The 17889-nt window shown below is 33.5% G+C and overlaps 2 protein-coding genes across 2 annotated transcripts; one reads left to right on the top strand and one right to left on the bottom strand.

The window, feature by feature from the left end:
* Positions 1 to 4004: 4004 nt before the first annotated feature.
* On the bottom strand, positions 4005 to 5886 carry LOC106712361 (COMM domain-containing protein 2). The gene is made up of 5 exons (XM_014504880.2): positions 5743 to 5886; positions 5559 to 5636; positions 5324 to 5406; positions 4736 to 4909; positions 4005 to 4552 (listed from the first exon to the last, which is right to left on the bottom strand). Exons 1-5 carry the CDS (start codon positions 5807 to 5809, stop codon positions 4247 to 4249), a joined length of 708 nt encoding a protein of 235 aa, XP_014360366.2. The 5' UTR covers positions 5810 to 5886; the 3' UTR covers positions 4005 to 4246.
* A 423-nt stretch (positions 5887 to 6309) lies between these two features.
* Positions 6310 to 16158, top strand: LOC106712456 (AP-3 complex subunit delta). The gene is made up of 19 exons (XM_014505033.2): positions 6310 to 6531; positions 6630 to 6725; positions 6897 to 7166; positions 7428 to 7557; positions 7964 to 8103; positions 9058 to 9131; positions 9820 to 9968; positions 10359 to 10504; positions 10704 to 10905; positions 11090 to 11261; positions 11605 to 11770; positions 12068 to 12273; positions 12594 to 12746; positions 13014 to 13191; positions 13416 to 13554; positions 13659 to 13778; positions 14269 to 14395; positions 14996 to 15387; positions 15759 to 16158. The coding sequence occupies exons 1-19, from the start codon at positions 6436 to 6438 to the stop codon at positions 15827 to 15829; spliced, it is 3027 nt and encodes a 1008-aa protein (XP_014360519.2). The 5' UTR covers positions 6310 to 6435; the 3' UTR covers positions 15830 to 16158.
* The last annotated feature ends 1731 nt before the right edge of the window (positions 16159 to 17889 follow it).

The raw sequence follows: 17889 nt of genomic DNA, 5'->3' as shown, positions 1-17889 counted from the left end.
TCTTTTTTGGTTTTTATTGTTTAAAATGATTGATTATTATGACAGACGACTGGCAACTCAGTACTTTCTTATTGAAAAATACTTCACAATTCTATTGCACAATTAGCTATGAATTCATCGGTGTTTATTCTATTCTTCAATAATTAAAGTATTAAAATCAACAATTATCAAAGTGGCACAAATATTTTGTCACTGATTTGTTAACGCAGTATTTATAGTGCCGCGCGTTTTCGTGCGCGGTGCACACACGCCGATCGTCTGTGTCGTACTGTACTATATTGGTTTGTAGTTGGAGCGGTCGTCGATTGCCGGTCTGGTGGGGTGCCAGGTGCCATCTATCTAGCGCTCGCATGCTCGTTCCTCTTTCAAAACATAAAATCACTTTAAAAATAAAGTCCTTCGTCAATTAAAAATCTCATAAAATGCTTATTAACATACTTTCTAAAAATTTGAGATTCAATACTAATTATTTTTAGTTTAACTAGTATTACTTAGTATTACCGTAATATTCTACCAACGTATACTGCGTATTTCGAAAAGCGTTTGGGCAGTGGAAACCCGGCAGGTCTGGGTTTTTGGCATCGCATCTGTCATTCCTCTGGTATTACAGATGTTCATGGGCGTCGATAAACACTTTGGTGTTCCCGCTGCTCGTTTGCCCCCTTCTCTTATAAAAAAACCCAGTCATGCATATTTATTCTTCAGCCCATCCTCCTTCCACCTTCATACCCCAATGAGTCTCGTCACCAATATCTCCCTATCTAAGCTCGATACGTATCCCAATAATCGATCCTATATCGGAGGTAGAATTAATTGGACATTAATATTGAGACGTAATTTCTGAACAAAAAAAGTAATAATAGCTGTAAAATATTCTGTCATTGAAGGCGTGATAAGCGTAACTTTTTATTGATACAGTGGTGTTGTAAAAGCCTTGTACCCTATCAGTGCTAATGATTTATTACTTAAATGAGTTGACACACTGTTGTGGGTACTTTATTTTTCAGCGTATGAGTAATTTACTACTAATACTAATAAAGTACAATACATTAGAAACATTTATTTTTATCCCCGCAAATAAATATCATTATTTGCTAACATTTCTTAGTCTCTTGATAAAAGTAGCCGACTTGCATTAGACATTGCGGATGAGATTTATCAATTTATAAGAACCACGTTTTTTTTTAATGTAATGTACATATTAATTTCTCGTTATTGTGATAAAGTGGCATTTTGTATTTTGTACTATTGTTTACATTACTTAACAATTTTTTTAATTCCCAACTTCTGCAAATATCATTATTCATACAATTTTTGGTTTGTATAGGGCAGTGATTTTCAACCTTTTTTTTGTTGCGGTACATTTTTAACGATTTCAAAAATTGGCGGCACACAAAAAAAAATATAAAAATTATTTACTTACTAAAACACACTGCATAAATAGTTTATCAACTGTATAAAATTAATTGTATCTATATGACATTTCTCGACGCTAATTATTTTTTTAACTATTTTTCTGTCATTGTTCTTTTATGCGAAGAAATACAGACACAGTGTGCGAAATATTATGTAAATCAACACTAATTTTATAAAACAGAAATTTTGTTTGTTTGTGTATTTGCGTTAATTAGGCCGAATTATTGAACCGATTTTAAAAATTCTTTTAATCTTGGGAAGCATACTATTATTATTTATTTATTATTAATAACATTTTATTATCATATGTTTATTACTAGATTTTTGAATTCAGCGTGGACTAAGTCGCTGGCAACTGCTAGTATTTTTAATTTGCGACAAGAGAAAAAATATTAGAGCTACTCTATTGTAACATTTACGAAGTAATTACAAATTGCTACGCAAAGTCGCGGGAACAACTAGTAGACTAATAAATCCGATGCTCACGTGTTATATAATCATTTCATTGGTCGTATCTTTACATACTAATGATCGGATCCATGACTGCGCTAGTTTACTTGCTTCTGATTATTCGTATCTTATGAAATGTTGTGAAATAGTTTGAACATGAAATTGGCAAAGCCATGATTACTTGAAGATAATAAACCGAAATATATTTTTATCATAATTTATCTTAATATTTCATTAGATATCATGTCATATCGACGTTATGATGATAACATTGCAAGTTTGGCGTCATTCAGATATTTTGAAGAGTAGTGCTTCGTCATAAGAAACGCCCACAATAGGTAGCGATATCGTTTTACTGGTACTAGTGTGGTGTGGCTTCGAGGGGATTTTCGTTGGTCAAACCCTATATAACCCTGTTATGTGGTCCTTCACTTCAATGTAGGGTGTCTTTTGAAGACTCCCCCACCTGAAATAAAAAAAAACCTAATAAGAAATCGTACATGTACGTACACTAACTGTCGCTGAAGACTGTAAAATACCGAAATGAGTACTTAATTAATTATTTGTAATGAAAAGCGTTTTTTATTTAATTCTAAAGTCATAAGATAAAAAGTTCATTTATATGTTTTAAATTATCGTTACTTAACACATAAATTAATTGAGTGACGAGTTCTAGAATATGTTCGTGTGAGAAGTTCGGGTAGAAAATTATGAACAAATTTATTTTGTTTATAATGGAATAATTTAATACCTAAAATAATATTATTACATAAACAATGAATGTAGAAGTAACATGTAATATTTGAGATACATATCGTACTAAAACTGTATCGTGGAAATTAATGGAGACCACTGCAGTATTTAAACATGATTTGAAACTTGAGCCGCGACTTTGACCAACACGAGCATGTAAAGTTCTAAACAGGTCTAACTTGAATAACGTTACATGCGAGATAGAACCGCTTATGTATAAATGTATGGAATAGAACACATTTTGAAAAATGTGTTCTCGAAACTTCTGATAGCACGTGTTGTTTGAGCTATCTATATCAATACTACCCAAGGAAATGACAGACACTTTGGAAATCCTCACTAATATCATAAATGCGAATGTAACTCTGTCTGTCTGTCTCGCTTTACGCCAAAACTACTGAACCAATTTAAATGAAATTTGGTACAGATAGTCTTGAGCCTGAGCCTTATAAATGCGATTGTTTAGACGGATCGGCTCAACGGATCTTGATGAAATTTGGTACAGATGAAGAACATAGTCTGGAACAAGACATAGACTACTATGTTTCTTTTTTTAATTCCGCGCCGACGGATTCACGGGCGACATTTAGTATTTTAAAATTTTAAGTAAAATATTTAAATCATTAAAAATTCTGCCCGAAGACAGTATTTCACGAGTCAGAAGTCGCGAGAACAGCTAGTAGTTCTATATCTAAACCACTGATTTGCAGATTAAAATCCACCTATCAGTTTGATTGATGAATTCAGGGTATGTACAAACTATGTATATATCATCAATCATTTCAATCATGATGATTTGAAACTTTTAATACTTATTTTCCAACACCAACATGTACCGTCGTGTCTTAAGACGGAGTCTTTTTTTTATATATTATAAGGTGGAAAGCGAGCAAACAGTCACCTAATTATTCGAAATAGCGGAGCGACCGCTGCCCAAATTTTCCAATGGCGAACCGAAATGAGTCAAGAGTCCCATAAAATGAACTGAGTTAAGGAATGCAGAATTATAATGGATATAAGCGACAGGTTAAAGATCTTTGTGGTTTATCAAAAAGAATTATTTTTACATATGGTTGTTTTCATATCGCTTAGCATCTGGGAGTAAAATATTAAATTAATCTACAGTACTTACTGGTTTCATTTTATTTTTATCTATACATTATATGTAATCTCGAATAAATATAATTCGTACACATGATGTATTTGCATAGCTGATAACGAAACACCATTTCTTTTAATTTTGTCTGTATGTCTGTCCGCAAGACCGCAATTGTTCCGGGTAATCTCTGGAATGACTGGACCGATTTTGACGGGACTTGGAAGGAAAGGCGGGCGACCGCTAGCTTCTAATAAAACGCGACTATAAATATTTAGAATATATTTAAGGCTGTTTATAAACGAAAAAATGCCAGCTTAGAAAATAATACAAAATATTATGACAAGAACAGGAATGTGTATGAATGAGAAACATTCATCTTTTAAATTAATGATATACACAAGTCAAAGGTTTGGTTATTTTTCTTTTAAAGTGCCATGCTTCCATCTGAATTGGTCGAAATAGCGCGCCCTAGCGACCCTTGACCATAGAGATCTGCAATTGTAGATGGAGTGCCTTCTTTTAAAAAAACTATAAAGCTCTTTGCACTTTCCTTACATGTTGGCTCTTTGATTCTTTTAAGGCTTGTTCTAATTTATTTGTGAGATGTATTAGATTTGGTAAATCACATTGCAATAAGAAGTGGTTTATTATTCTTTGACATTGACTGGCTGTTTTAGCATTTTGTATAGAAGAATTAATTTGTACCGGAGTTAGATTTTTAACATCATCTTTGTATTTATAATCTACATTATGACCAAAGTTTTTGGGTATTGTGACAACTAAATTTAGGGTAATCATTGGTTTGATCATATTATTACATCTTCTTGATGCCATCTGAAACAAAGAAATGTATAAAAATAATTACTTAATGCTTTTTAAAAATTGATTCCTCATAAATAAATCTGTTTTAAATCATAGCAAATGTTTATAGCCACTTGGGTTTATGGTATTTGTCACTTTACAATTTTAATAACTGACTTTCTGGTATAAAAAAAAATTATTTAATTAAAATTTTACCTGAACTTCAAATCGCCATGTCAAGTCCTGATAGTTTGGTTCTTTCTGTTGAAGTACATTTAATGCACTTGACAATTCATCTTTCTTAGTAATATACAACTTTAGCAAGACTTGCTGGTGTTCATTTGAAAATCCTGCCAATGCTAGTGAAGACTTAAAATCTGTTTGTGATAACTAAAAATAACAATACAAATACATAATATAAATGTTTGAAGCATATTAATTTTACAGAAGAAGTTTTGATTTTGCATTTCAAGCTGCAAACTGCTAGTCACCAGGTAGCTAACAGCTTGTCAACTCATATAGTCATACCCATAATATGTAACGATGAGCTGTGAGCTGCCAATTTAGTTCTTGAACCCCAGCTCAATGGTTCAAGTTTATGTGAACTAAACTTTAGTTCAGAGCTGATTTACTCATTGCTACATATTTGTTTGTTGCTGTATTAGTTAAGGCTTTTTAGAGAACCTTTGCACTGAGTGTAGTGATTTAAAATAGAAATTCAAAGAAGTACAATTTACAAGGAAAATGATTACAAAATAAGTAGGTATTTATTAGTTAGGAGTAATATGTCATATAAATACTTACATTATGCTTACATCCTTCTAATATTAAATAGGCTAGAGCTTGAATTAAATTCTGTATAAAAGCCAGTGGTATCCCCAATTTATCTGCAAATAAAGTATCTGAACAATAGTAAGCACTGTACCAATTTGACTCTTGAGATGGTAATTCTCATTAGCATATTAATTTTAAGACTTTTCTTACAAGACCTAAGAACTTCATTCAGTTTGGTCCCTGTTATATACTTAAAAATACTTACCGGCAGCAATTGTATATTTCTCACTATTAATTCCATTATTTAAATAATCTATAGTAAGTTTACAGAAGTCAACAAGAACTGTAAGAAATATCACATGTCATAGGAAAAATTTCATCACAAATTTAAACATAATACATACATTATAATAAATTAATTATAAACTAAAAATCTAGTAAAAATTAACCTTGCAAAGACTGCTTATGCAATACATCGAGATGTTCTTTTTGTAACTCACTAAGAAAAATAATCATCTTTCATATTATAGATATGAAATTATTAGAAAAAAGATTTACATAAAATCTGTATACTTTATCTTGATAGAAAAGCTGATTCTGAATTCTTTTCTGTTTATTAGTTTTGCTATCAATGTCAGTTGTCAGTCTGACACTGTCACATTGTGTCACTATGACTGTCACTGTCACTCTAATTCCCATTCCCAGCCAAAGACTAGTTTAGTGGTTCCTAACTGTCATGAAGTATAAAAAAGTAAAATTCATAAAACTTATGATAAGCAACGCTACTGTTGCATTAAAAATTTTCATGGGTAAAACTGAAAATAAGCTTAACAATGCTAATTTACTAATTAGCATACTAAAATTTAACAAACTTAATAAAATAGAGTGCTTTAGAAGTGTGAAATCTTCTTCAATTTTTGTTACAGTAGGTAAAGTTAAAAAATACTCTGATGTCATTCATAGACAATCGTTAAAAGCTTGCAACATTTAAAGCCAACATTGCAAGGGGGTAGTAGTAGGAGATTGTCATTCAATTATTTCTTTGACATCGTTCATAAATCTATAATTTATAATTTTGATATTAGAAACAGTTTTTTTAGTTTAACGTAGATTGTTATGATTGCGAAAACAGAATCTTCATCATGGCTTTGAAGAAAGTTAAAGGAAATTTTGAAAGAATGTTTGACAAAAATTTGACTGATTTAGTACGAGGAATCAGAAATAACAAAGATAATGAGGTATTACTTGGTGTTTGTGCTTAATTAAATTTATATATTTGAATAAATTCAAGAAAGTGTTAATTAAATCTCTCAAAATAACCCATTACATATTACAGGCAAAGTATATAGCCCAGTGTATGGAAGAAATAAAAGTAGAACTAAGACAAGATAATATCAGTGTGAAAGCTAATGCCGTCGCGAAACTGACATACGTAAGAAATTACTTTATAAACGACACTTTATTTTAACTACTTTGTCAGATTGTTGATTAAGTTTCTTTTTATAAAAACATAAATAAGAATCATGGACACAATACATAAAACTTATTAAAACTTTTAACATAAATCTTATTAGAAAGTATTTATATTTAAAATAATTTTCAGCTTCAAATGCTAGGCTACGATATCTCATGGGCAATATTCAATATAATTGAAGTCATGAGTTCAAATAAATTTACTTTCAAACGCATAGGATATTTAGCAGCAAGCCAATCATTCCACGCAGACTCTGAATTACTTATGCTCACAACAAATATGATAAGAAAAGATTTGAATGCTCAGAACCAATATGAAGCAGGCCTTGCACTAAGTGGTCTAAGTTGTTTTATTTCACATGACTTGGCAAGGGATTTGGCTAATGATATTATGACATTGGTAAGTAAATAAAAAAGTTATCATTACTGTTAATGTGTTACATATTTGACCGATGAACATCCCTTAAGTGTACATAAAACTGATAATGCTTTAATAAAGGACATTTGTAATTCACGCATAATTGTATGTTATCTTTTCATATGAGTGTTGTTTTGTTTAATTTATGAATAATAATTTTTGTTAAATATTTTTTTAACTTTTTTCTTGTTTAAAACTTATGTATGTAGCTAAATCAAACAAAATGCAATATAAATTTTCTAGATGAGTTCAACAAAGCCATATTTGAGAATGAAAGCTGTGCTCATGATGTATAAAGTATTTTTAAGGTATCCAGAGGCTCTGAGGCCCGCATTTCCTAAATTAAAAGAAAAATTAGAGGATCCAGATCCTGGTGAGTAGTCACATGCTTAACCAAGAGCTATCTCTGTCTGAATACAAGTACAAAACATATTGTCATCACTTTTTTTTTTCACTGACTAAGTAGGTATGTAAATTTGTTTTATTGTGTTAGCCAAGAGCTTAAATAACTAAACTGACTTTGATGTTTGACTGAACTGTTTTTTTTATATATAGATATATTACACACAGGGTATAACACATACAGTGGTCATAAGTAGTAAAATTAAACTTATACAAAAACAACTTAAAATCTCACTTGACTTAACTTTTCTTTTGAAAAACATATTTGTACATAGTGGGAATCAAATTTTGACATGCATATTTCATTCTGGTTCAGTCAAGCACTTAACAACTGTGTCAATGAAGCTCTTCACAATTTATAATTTGTCTTGTTTCAGGTGTACAGTCTGCAGCAGTAAATGTTGTTTGTGAATTAGCAAGAAAGAACCCTAAAAATTATTTATCACTAGCGCCTGTATTCTTTAAACTAATGACAACTTCTACAAATAATTGGATGCTGATCAAGATTATAAAACTGGTATTTATTAATTTTCTACCTATTTCTAGTTTAAAATAATATAGTTTTAATTAAAAGAAAATTATGTTCATTGAAAGTTAATATAACTAATGATGAACACAACACAATATGCTACTGTGGATTTTAACTGCTAGAACAACATTTTAAAAGCAAATTATCTCTGCTTTTTAAAATGCAATGTGACAATAAATTTCTTATCTGTGCATCGACAGTGGAAATCCACGGTGATGTTTATTTCCATGTTCTTTTTTTTATTAAAATTATGAATTCTCCACAGTTTGGTTTAATGACACAATATGAACCAGATATTGGAAGAAAAATAACACAAAGCCTCATTGATCTAATTTGCAGGTACAAACCACTTGTTAAACTTTACAAGTTGACAAGTTGCTAGAAATGATCACCATTTATCACCAATTACAAGAACCTGAAGGTTTCATAACACAAAGATATCACTCACAAACTGGTTTAGTTAAAATTTGCAAGTCAAATGCTTTTGATGATATGGTGTTAATAAATAAATAATTATTGATTTAATATTTAAATCATATCAAGGACTTTAATTTTAAAGTTATAAAATTCAAATGTTGGTTTAAATAATAATCTTTTTTTATTATCAGAGGAATAAATTGTTTTTTTTTTATACAGATTTGCATTTGCCATAAAAGTTACTTTGGTCACATATTTCCTTATATCATCAAGGTTATATTTAAATTTGCAAATTTTTAATGAATTAGTCAATATAGGAATATATACAAGAATACACACACAAAATTGGCATGATTCACATTTTATATATTTTGCTGCGGACAAACAAGAAATATCACACAGTTTTAGCATAACACCAAACAAAAATGTTATGGAATAATGGAGTACCAGTTGGTCATATCCATGCGTCAATATAAGACATGCTGTATCACATAAGCTAGTTTAGTATCATTGTGTTTGTTCCAGTTTGGTGCCTTAACCCCATTAGAGCCTCGACTTGGCAAGAAACTGATTGAACCATTAACTAATTTAATACATAGGTGAGTTTGATGTTTGGCAAATAGTTTGGTGGTCTCTATGGGGTAAAGGGATAATAGTGCCTTTAGCCAACTTGGTATATTTAACAAGTTTCCCTGTTTGCATTCCCGAAACATTAACATAAATACATGTTGTTTAACAATTCAGCAAACATTTTTAAACTTACAATAAACATTAAAATGTAAATAACATTTGATGTTTGAAAACTGACAAAACTGATATCATAATATGTTTGTTAATGTTTTAGTTTTGCTAACTCTACGCTATTTTTTAAGTATAGGTTGCTTTCTCTGCCTCTTCAAGATTTATTTCCGATGAAATTGTATTCAAGATGGATAGCTGCAAATCACAATCACCATAGCTCCTCACATTTCATTATTATATTTTCTAATATTACACTGATTTATTATACAAAGGATCTTATTTCAACTATCAAAATTAAATCAAACAGTTTGACATTTTTTATTTTCTCACATTCATAACAATATATTCTAGTTAACAGTCAGGAGTTTAAGGTTTGTACAATGTAATAATATGTACTAACATGATTGTTCTCCACTTTTCTTATTGACAGAATAGTCCGGTGTCGGTACCGACCAGTTAGAGATCTGTCAGGATATCTTAAGTCGGTGCCGACATCGGACTAGCTTTATATGAATGTTTTATATAGTTATTGTGTTTTTGTGTCAGTACATCTGCGATGTCACTGCTATACGAGTGCATCAACACGGTGATAGCGGTGTTGATCAGCATCAGCAGCGGTATGCCGGGACACGCCGCCTCTGTGCAACTCTGCGTACAGAAGTTGAGAGTGCTCATCGAGGACAGCGATCAGAATTGTAAGTTACTAATATAAAAATGCGAATGTTTAGATGGATGGATGTTTTGTTGAAGGTACCTTTGAAACGGATCAATGGATCTTAATGACATTTGTCACAGTCTGGAAGAACACATATCATCATCATCATCAACCTGCCCTTATCCCTATGGAGGGTCGGCACAGTATGTACTACTCCTCCATACATCTCTATCAGCCGTCATATCTGAATTTACCCCCTTCTTACGCATATCCTCTTTCACACAATCCATCCATACTTTCTTTGGTCTTCCTCTACCTTTATAGAAGAACACATATGCTAAGTTTATTAAGATTTTTTTTTATTGCAAGCGGACTGATTCAGGAGTAAAGCTATTTATCTATAAAATACTTTTATTAATGATTGTTTCAGTGAAATATCTAGGATTGCTGGCAATGTCTAGAATACTCAAGTCCCACCCCAAGTCAGTGCAGACTCACAAGGACCTCGTGCTAACGTGTTTAGATGATAAGGATGAGTCAATTAGATTGAGAGCTTTGGGCCTTCTTTATGGTATGGTAAGTTTGCTATTGAAATTGTGCAAAAATAGACCCCTACATCTAAGTACACGCCATTACAAAAAAAAACTAGCTATCTAACAATATTTATTAAATCAACATCTACTGAGTGAAATCATGAACTTATATGTAAAAAAATTATGTTGCGTCGTTGATCTCTATAGTGCTAAATATAAAGGATGTTTGTACATTTTTGCAGGTATCTAAAAAAAATTTAATGGAGATAGTAAAAAAGCTGATGTTGCACATGGAGCGCGCGGAGGGCACGCTGTACCGCGACGAGCTGCTCACCCGCATGATTGAGATCTGCTCTCAGAACAACTACCAGCATGTAGTCGACTTCGAGTGGTACGTCACCGTGCTCGCTGAGCTCACCGAGATGGAAACATCCGCTAAACATGGTAAGATTTGACAATATTAATTGTTTTATTTAGTTTAATAAGCTTTTTCCAGCAAACCGGTTACGGAAACTTTACTGATAATGGAAATGTTTTCGATAATGGAGGTTATTCAACATGGGATATCTTTTAAAATTCTTAGCACGAGTAAAGTAGTATGTGTGGGGTGTGTTGTGGTGGCGCGCAGGTTGTATCCTGGCACAGCAGCTGACAGAGGTGGGAGCGCGCGTGGCGGGCGTGCGCGCGTTCGCAGCGCGCGAGTGTGCGGCGTTGTGCGCGCGCGCCGCCGCCGCACCGCCCGGCCCCGCCTCGCGCGAGGTCCTCTACGCCGCCGCATACGTCCTCGCCGAGTATTGCACGTATGTATCATACACAAATCATAACTACCAAATATATGTATCAAATAATTCTTAGACAAACTTTACATTTATATATATAAAAGAAAGTTGTGTTGATTACACTATAACTTAGAACTGCTGAACCGATTTGGCTAAAAATTGGTGTAGATGTAGTTTAGAACTAGGAGACTTTTTTTCCGGTTTCATTTTTTTTTTTTTAATTTTTTAAATTCTAATATAAATGTTAGAATTACATTTTTGTGGAAGTAATTAGAACATACTTTTTCTACCTAATATGAAAGAGTCAAGGAAGTATATGTTTTTCGACCACTTGACACCTAATAAAGACGTGTATATTGTGCAGTGAGCAGAGCGTGATGCGCGACTCCATATCTCCATTGCTGGGATGCGCGGGCGTGGGCGGGGCGCACATGCGCGCGCGCGCCGTCTGCGTGCATGCCGCGCTCAAACTGTGCGCGCGTCTGCTGCTCGTCTACGAACAGCGCAACGATCTGCTCGCCGCACAATCGGTCAGCGATCATTTATACTATTTTATTATCAACTACATACAAACTTTTTGTAGCAAACTTGTTTATATTTCAACGTGACTCGTAGTCCCACCGATCTAGGTGGAGCATTTTAGGTCAATTCGTATCGGCCGTTTTTGTTTTTCGAGCAGTAATTTTAACAGAACCTTATAGAAGAGAGGACAGACTTTCATGTTACATCATTGTTGAGAACATTGTAACATCTTTAACAAACACAAATTATGTATGTCTTTGTAAAATGTAATGTTAACACTGTTTTTCTATTCACTTAACATGCAGGTGGTCCGCGAGACCCTGTCGGGGCTGAAGCCGCTGCTGTGCAGCGAGGACATGGAGGTGCAGGAGCGAGCTCACAACGCGAGCGCCATGCTGACACTGCTGCTGGCGCGCCTCGACCCGCACCACCCCGACATCCTCGCACTGCCCGACTCCGACTCTCTCACTGACACTGAACACATCGCCACACTAGTGCAACATGAACACAGGTCAAATATAACTCTCCGTTTATATTGACGAAATACTTTTATTGAAACAATTGGGATTATTATCTTTGTAAAAATAGAAATAACAATAATGATGGATAACTGGTCATTTTTACAGTTGTAATTATCCAAACCGCAAAGATTTTTTTTAATTGCTGAGAGAAATGTCAAAACAGTTGCTAAAATATGTATTGATTAACAATTTGTTTTGATGTTAGTCAATTTTTTTTTACATTTCACTAATTTATGATATTTAATACTAATATGTAATACTGTACAATTTAAAGTACAGAAGGTGCTTATAATTTCTTTTTATGTTCCAGTAATGGTATAGAATTGAATGAACAGTTGACAAATGGAGAAGAAACATCGCAAGGCTTCAGCGGGGGCTTGATAGAGGAACTTGCCAGCCTTTTCGAAGGCGAATTGAAACCTGTCGCACCCAAGGCGCAGAAGAAAGTGCCCATGCCCGCTGAGTAAGTTTCTTAAAATAATTTAATAATACAATTTGTGTCTTTATTTCATTTTAAGGTTCGTTTAGTAAAAATAACTTTAATAAACTTCTAGCAGACTCCATTTTTTTGTCGAATAGGTAAATTTTTTTTTATATACACGATGTTTGATTTATTCAAGATCAGAAGACTCTTATACCGGAATTGCCAAATCTAACTATATTCCATTATGTATATTGATTTTTTCTGATATGACAATGTCTCTGTGTTCATGTTAATGTAACGTTTCAGGTTGGATCTGAAGAAGTGGGTGTGTCGCGAGCGATGGTCCTCGGAGAGCTCCAGCTCGGAGGATGAGGGCGAGGCGGGTGCGGGTGCGGGTGCGGGCGGTGCGGGGGGCGCGGTGTTCACTGCTCCCGTGCAGGAGACGCGCCCACTCTCGCATCTCACACCAGAGGAACTGCATATGGTATTTACTTTGTTTTTATAATTCTGCTTGTAATATTTGTAATATTTTATTTGACTCGAAGAATACTTATTGTGTTATTAAATATAATTGTGTGAGACTTTGTTGGTTATCAAGTTTTCCTAGTACTTTATCTTGGTCAGCATCTTCGACGAGTATTGTAGCATTATCGCGCCAAATGGAAGCTCTTAATCTCCAGTTGTAATAAATAAGAGTATGTGGTGCAGTTGCGCGAGGCGAGGCGACAGGAGCAGGCCAACAACCCGCACTACCTGAAGGACGACTCGCCGCGCTCCTACCAGCAGGACGATGTCGCCGCAGTGCCCGTCGCTGAGCTCGCCCTCGAAGTGCCCCTCCATATACACTGTGAGTATATATATATATATATATAAAATCTAAATCACATAAACATACAGATGTCCAATTCCGTGAAGGTCATTATATTTTATTTTTTGATTTTTTGTTTCCAGCTAAGAGATCTGATAAGTACTTAAAGGAAAGCACCAAAAAAGCAAAGAAAGAGAAGAGGCCGACGAAGAAAAGGAAAACTAAACAAGCCGAGAACCATTCCACAGATTCCGACAGCGATGGTAATTTTATTTTTAATGTATTCTCATATTGCTTTATCAAAAACGTTTAACTGAAAGCTCTGTAGGTGACGCAAGCGTCAAGAGTTGACTGTCATCCGTCATATGTCAAAGCTTTTGTCATTTTAGCGATTTAAAAAAAAACTATTATTTTTTTCATTTTTTGCTACAAATCATTTCTGAACTAAAAAATTACTTATATTTGAATAATTTTAGTGAAATTTCACTGAAGTCGGTACTACAGTCCGCAGGTACTCTGTGTTTACTTACTTTGTATCTAAAGTGTTTTTTTTGTATCTGTGGTACATTTAGTGCTACTGACACTCTTGATCATGGTTACATCTATAGTGAACAAAGGAAATTGCAAGAGCCAGTTATAAAACCTATGTAAAAACCAATATTTCAATGTTATTAAATTTTATCTAATGTTACATAAGCCGAAGGTTTTATTTATTATTATTGAAGTGATACAAATTGAACGTGTTGATTGCAGAAGAAGCGGAGCGCATGGTGCGGCCCGCGGTGGAGGAGGGCGGCGAGCTGCCCGAGGGCGCCGCGCCCAGCGACGACGAGCCCACGCGCGACGACCCACACCGCGCCCTCGACCTGGACCTCGACCTGTGAGCAGCACATCACATCTTACACCTCCTCCTACCATCTCTCATCTCCCACCTCCCACCTCACACCTCACACATACATGGAACTAGCTAAAACAGCATTTATTTTATTTTATTACAAGTTGTAACAGTGTTGTGTGTACATGTATTAATAATAAAGTGGCAAATGAGCAAGCGGCCACCTTAACTCGTTGAAGTAGTGAAGCGACCTTTTCCCATTGGAGAGGACGCTCGGGAAGGTCAAATTCACTTCTAAGGGGAACTTGAAAGGGGAAAAAAATAAAATAAAATTAAGTCTCCGGCACGCACACTCATCAGATGAAATGCGGAATGCTTCAACTTGACGCCTGTCTTATGTGTATTATCTAACTGTCGCCCGCGACTACGTCGGCACGGAACGAAAAAAAAATTAGCAACCTATGTCTTTTTCTAGGCTATGTTCTACATCTATGCCAAATTACAGCTAGATCCATGCACCCGTTCTTGAGATATCTTCAAAGATTCATCCATCCAAAAAATCGAATTTATAATATTAGTAAGATTTGAATAAAAGAGGCTTGGATTAAAAATTGATTTACGTTAAATTATGTTTTATTATAACAGGCCACTGCGCGAAGAAGAATTACTAGCAACAAGAATACAACAGTACCCGTCGCCGGACGGCGGTCTGCTCGAAAAGAAGAAATCTTCTAAGAAAAATAAAACAAACTCTAAAAACTCATCCGATAAAACCTCAAATAAAAAGAAGGAAAAGAAAACGAAACGTAATAAAGACTTAGATTTAATGTTACCTGAAGTTGATAAGAAAGATGTTCCCGAAACAACTTTCATTGAGGATTTGGAGCAAGGCAAAGAGAACGCCGAGAGAGCAACACTCGCCAACACCGACAGTGAATGTCGCGACCAACTCAAGAATAAGACTGACAAACATAAGAAAACTAAGAAAGATACTGACAAGGATAGAAAATCTAAGAAAACTAAAACATCGAAAAAAGGTAACATCTTCTTACTTTTAGCTTTCTCTACTTCGAATATTAAAACCAAAATAACTTAGAGTCGGAAATAAAATAGAAAATAATTGCAAAGCCCGGAAAAATAATGGTAGGTAATAACTTTTTAGACAATCAAAATCTACTGAAACTGTGTTTAGAAACATGTTTGCGAACCAGAAGCTTCTATAATAACGGTACATCGAATGTCTATGAACACGCTTGTATCTGATTGCAAAATTTATTACAAAACGATAATCAGCTGCTGAATGAAAATCTATACAATTGTAAACTACAAACATTAATGTCGTAGTTTTATTGAGTCATTATATATGATAATAATTAATTACCATGACGTATGGTGGTATATGTTGCAGATAAACAGGAGAGCAAGCGCGGCTATGAGGAGGCGGTCGGCATCTCCACACCCAGCAAGGAGGCTGTGTAGTACACATTTCCTCCTACACACAAATCACTCTCAGTGCAATTCTGCTAGTTATACACGAGGGCAGAACAGTGACATAGAGCAGTAAACAATGCAGTACTCCTAGTGTTTCAACTCAGTCTCTGCGTTCTAACTACATTAGTACTGGACTGCCCTCGTGTAAAACTGGCAACGGGAATTTCAACGCTCGTAACACATGCATAAGAACGCTAATGTCAATATTGTTGTTATACAAGTGTTAAGACAGTGGAAATTCACCGTTTATTTGAACAAGTTATGTTTCGTTACTAGTATCATATTAGACATTGCTTTCATTCCTCTCTCTAAGTGAAAACGTGTCCATTTAAATGTTATATTTAAATATTTCTCTATGATTTGTAGAGTAAATTATATTATGTATAATCATGTACAGTTTTATTAAGATTGAGATGAGATTTATGTAATAAATAACCTTCATTTACTCTTTTATATCGTTCAACCCATCTATTTTGTTTCAAAAATCACTCCTTGAAAATAATAAAAATTAATAAAAAACACGATGAACAGAAATGAAAAGTTATATATTGATAGGAACATTATCTTAAAAAATATTTTCACAAATAGTAACCGAAACAATCCTAAAAATAAATACATTTTCAACAAGTGTTAAAGAAAAAAAAATTAAATATTCTAACTACATGTATATTTTATTGCAAATAGTAAAGTTACAGCCAATATAAAAATAACAAAACCAAAGTTTATGTAGACAGTATTGAAAATTTATTATAGGAATTCATCAAGTGGACAAGGACCTGAACCACGGCCACCTCCTTTGCTGCTGCTCCTTTCCCCTCCTTTCTTGTAAGTAAGATGGACCTTGAAACAACCGTTATCTTATTTTAATTCGGAAAAAAATTATCGTTATTTCCTATAAACTTAACAAATTCAATATTACCATGATTTGTATTAAATAAAGTGAGCTCTGGGAATGAATGTGTTAACTACTGAAATTAATCTCTCATTAACGAAAATTCAACTATAGTGGTTAAATAACTTTAAAGTTGTTAATTTTTCTACATGTGTTCGACACTTTAATTCCCTTTGCTTTCGGCTTACCTTGAAATTAATTATTGTACTGGAACACGCAATATGTGTATGTCAAATTTATTTAACCTTTATAATACTCGATAACTAATAGGCTATAACTAAGGCTTTGTTCAGAATTCTACATTCCTCGAGTAATCTATAGGAAACCATACGCATATTTTGAGAAATGAAAGACACAATACTATTATTGTATATTAAAACAACTCAACCTTTGGCATTTTCCTATCTCCAGATAAACAATTGTCGTAAATTGAACTCTATTTTGATAATTCGTGCAATGATTGCGCATTTTTTAAATTAATGCAATAAGCACGACTTTCATACTTATATCATAAATGTAAACATATATAATTTGCAGTGACTTCGTGGACTTGGGACCTATTATCAATTATATTGTATGTCATATTTTATCAGCAGTCACTATGCCATGATATGAATATATAATTCCTTACTCTTTGGACAACAAACTTTGGACTTAGAGATAAAAGGGTTATATATTATAATAACGTAACCACTTCAAAGTTCATATTGCAAAGTTTTTTCACATATATTAATAAAATACAAATCTGTAACTGTAGAGTCCAATGCTCTAATCTCATGCTTGTTCACTATTTTTTTTACATATCAATATATTTGTACATATATAATTACTTGTTAGGTAATAAACATAGTTAATTCAGGGTCAATGAATTAAAAAGGTAATGAATAAAAACTACAGATATTGGATGTAATGTTATGAATTTATTACTTGTAACAACAATAAGATTACTTTACTAAATAAATCTTGGTACATATTGTACTTTGTATTCACGATAAACAAACTGAACATATAGTTACATCAATACTACAACCAATAAATTGTATCTACAAACAATGTACATAAATACGTTTATATATAATCGGTATATAAAGTATTGCAAATATATTTTTATATCGAAATAAATTACAACCGGTAGGTTTAACGTATTTTTAACTTC

The sequence above is a fragment of the Papilio machaon genome, chromosome 3 (genome assembly GCF_912999745.1).
Source record: "Papilio machaon chromosome 3, ilPapMach1.1, whole genome shotgun sequence".
Classification (NCBI taxonomy): Eukaryota; Metazoa; Arthropoda; class Insecta; order Lepidoptera; family Papilionidae; genus Papilio; species Papilio machaon.
Note: the sequence above shows the minus strand (reverse complement) of the source record. Positions and strands in the feature narration are given on the sequence as shown.

Excerpts from the sequence above, each read along its gene's own strand:
- LOC106712361 (XM_014504880.2), bottom strand. The coding sequence starts at position 5,809 with ATGATTATTTTTCTTAGTGAGTTACAAAAAGAACATCTCGATGTATTG. Across the intron at positions 5,407-5,558 it reads GAAATATACAATTGCTGCCG|ATAAATTGGGGATACCACTG; the intron begins GTAAGTATTTTT and ends CTTTATTTGCAG. Across the intron at positions 4,910-5,323 it reads TAGAAGGATGTAAGCATAAT|TTATCACAAACAGATTTTAA; the intron begins GTAAGTATTTAT and ends TGTTATTTTTAG.
- LOC106712456 (XM_014505033.2), top strand. The coding sequence starts at position 6,436 with ATGGCTTTGAAGAAAGTTAAAGGAAATTTTGAAAGAATGTTTGACAAA. Across the intron at positions 10,906-11,089 it reads GGAAACATCCGCTAAACATG|GTTGTATCCTGGCACAGCAG; the intron begins GTAAGATTTGAC and ends GGTGGCGCGCAG. Across the intron at positions 14,396-14,995 it reads CTCGACCTGGACCTCGACCT|GCCACTGCGCGAAGAAGAAT; the intron begins GTGAGCAGCACA and ends TTATTATAACAG.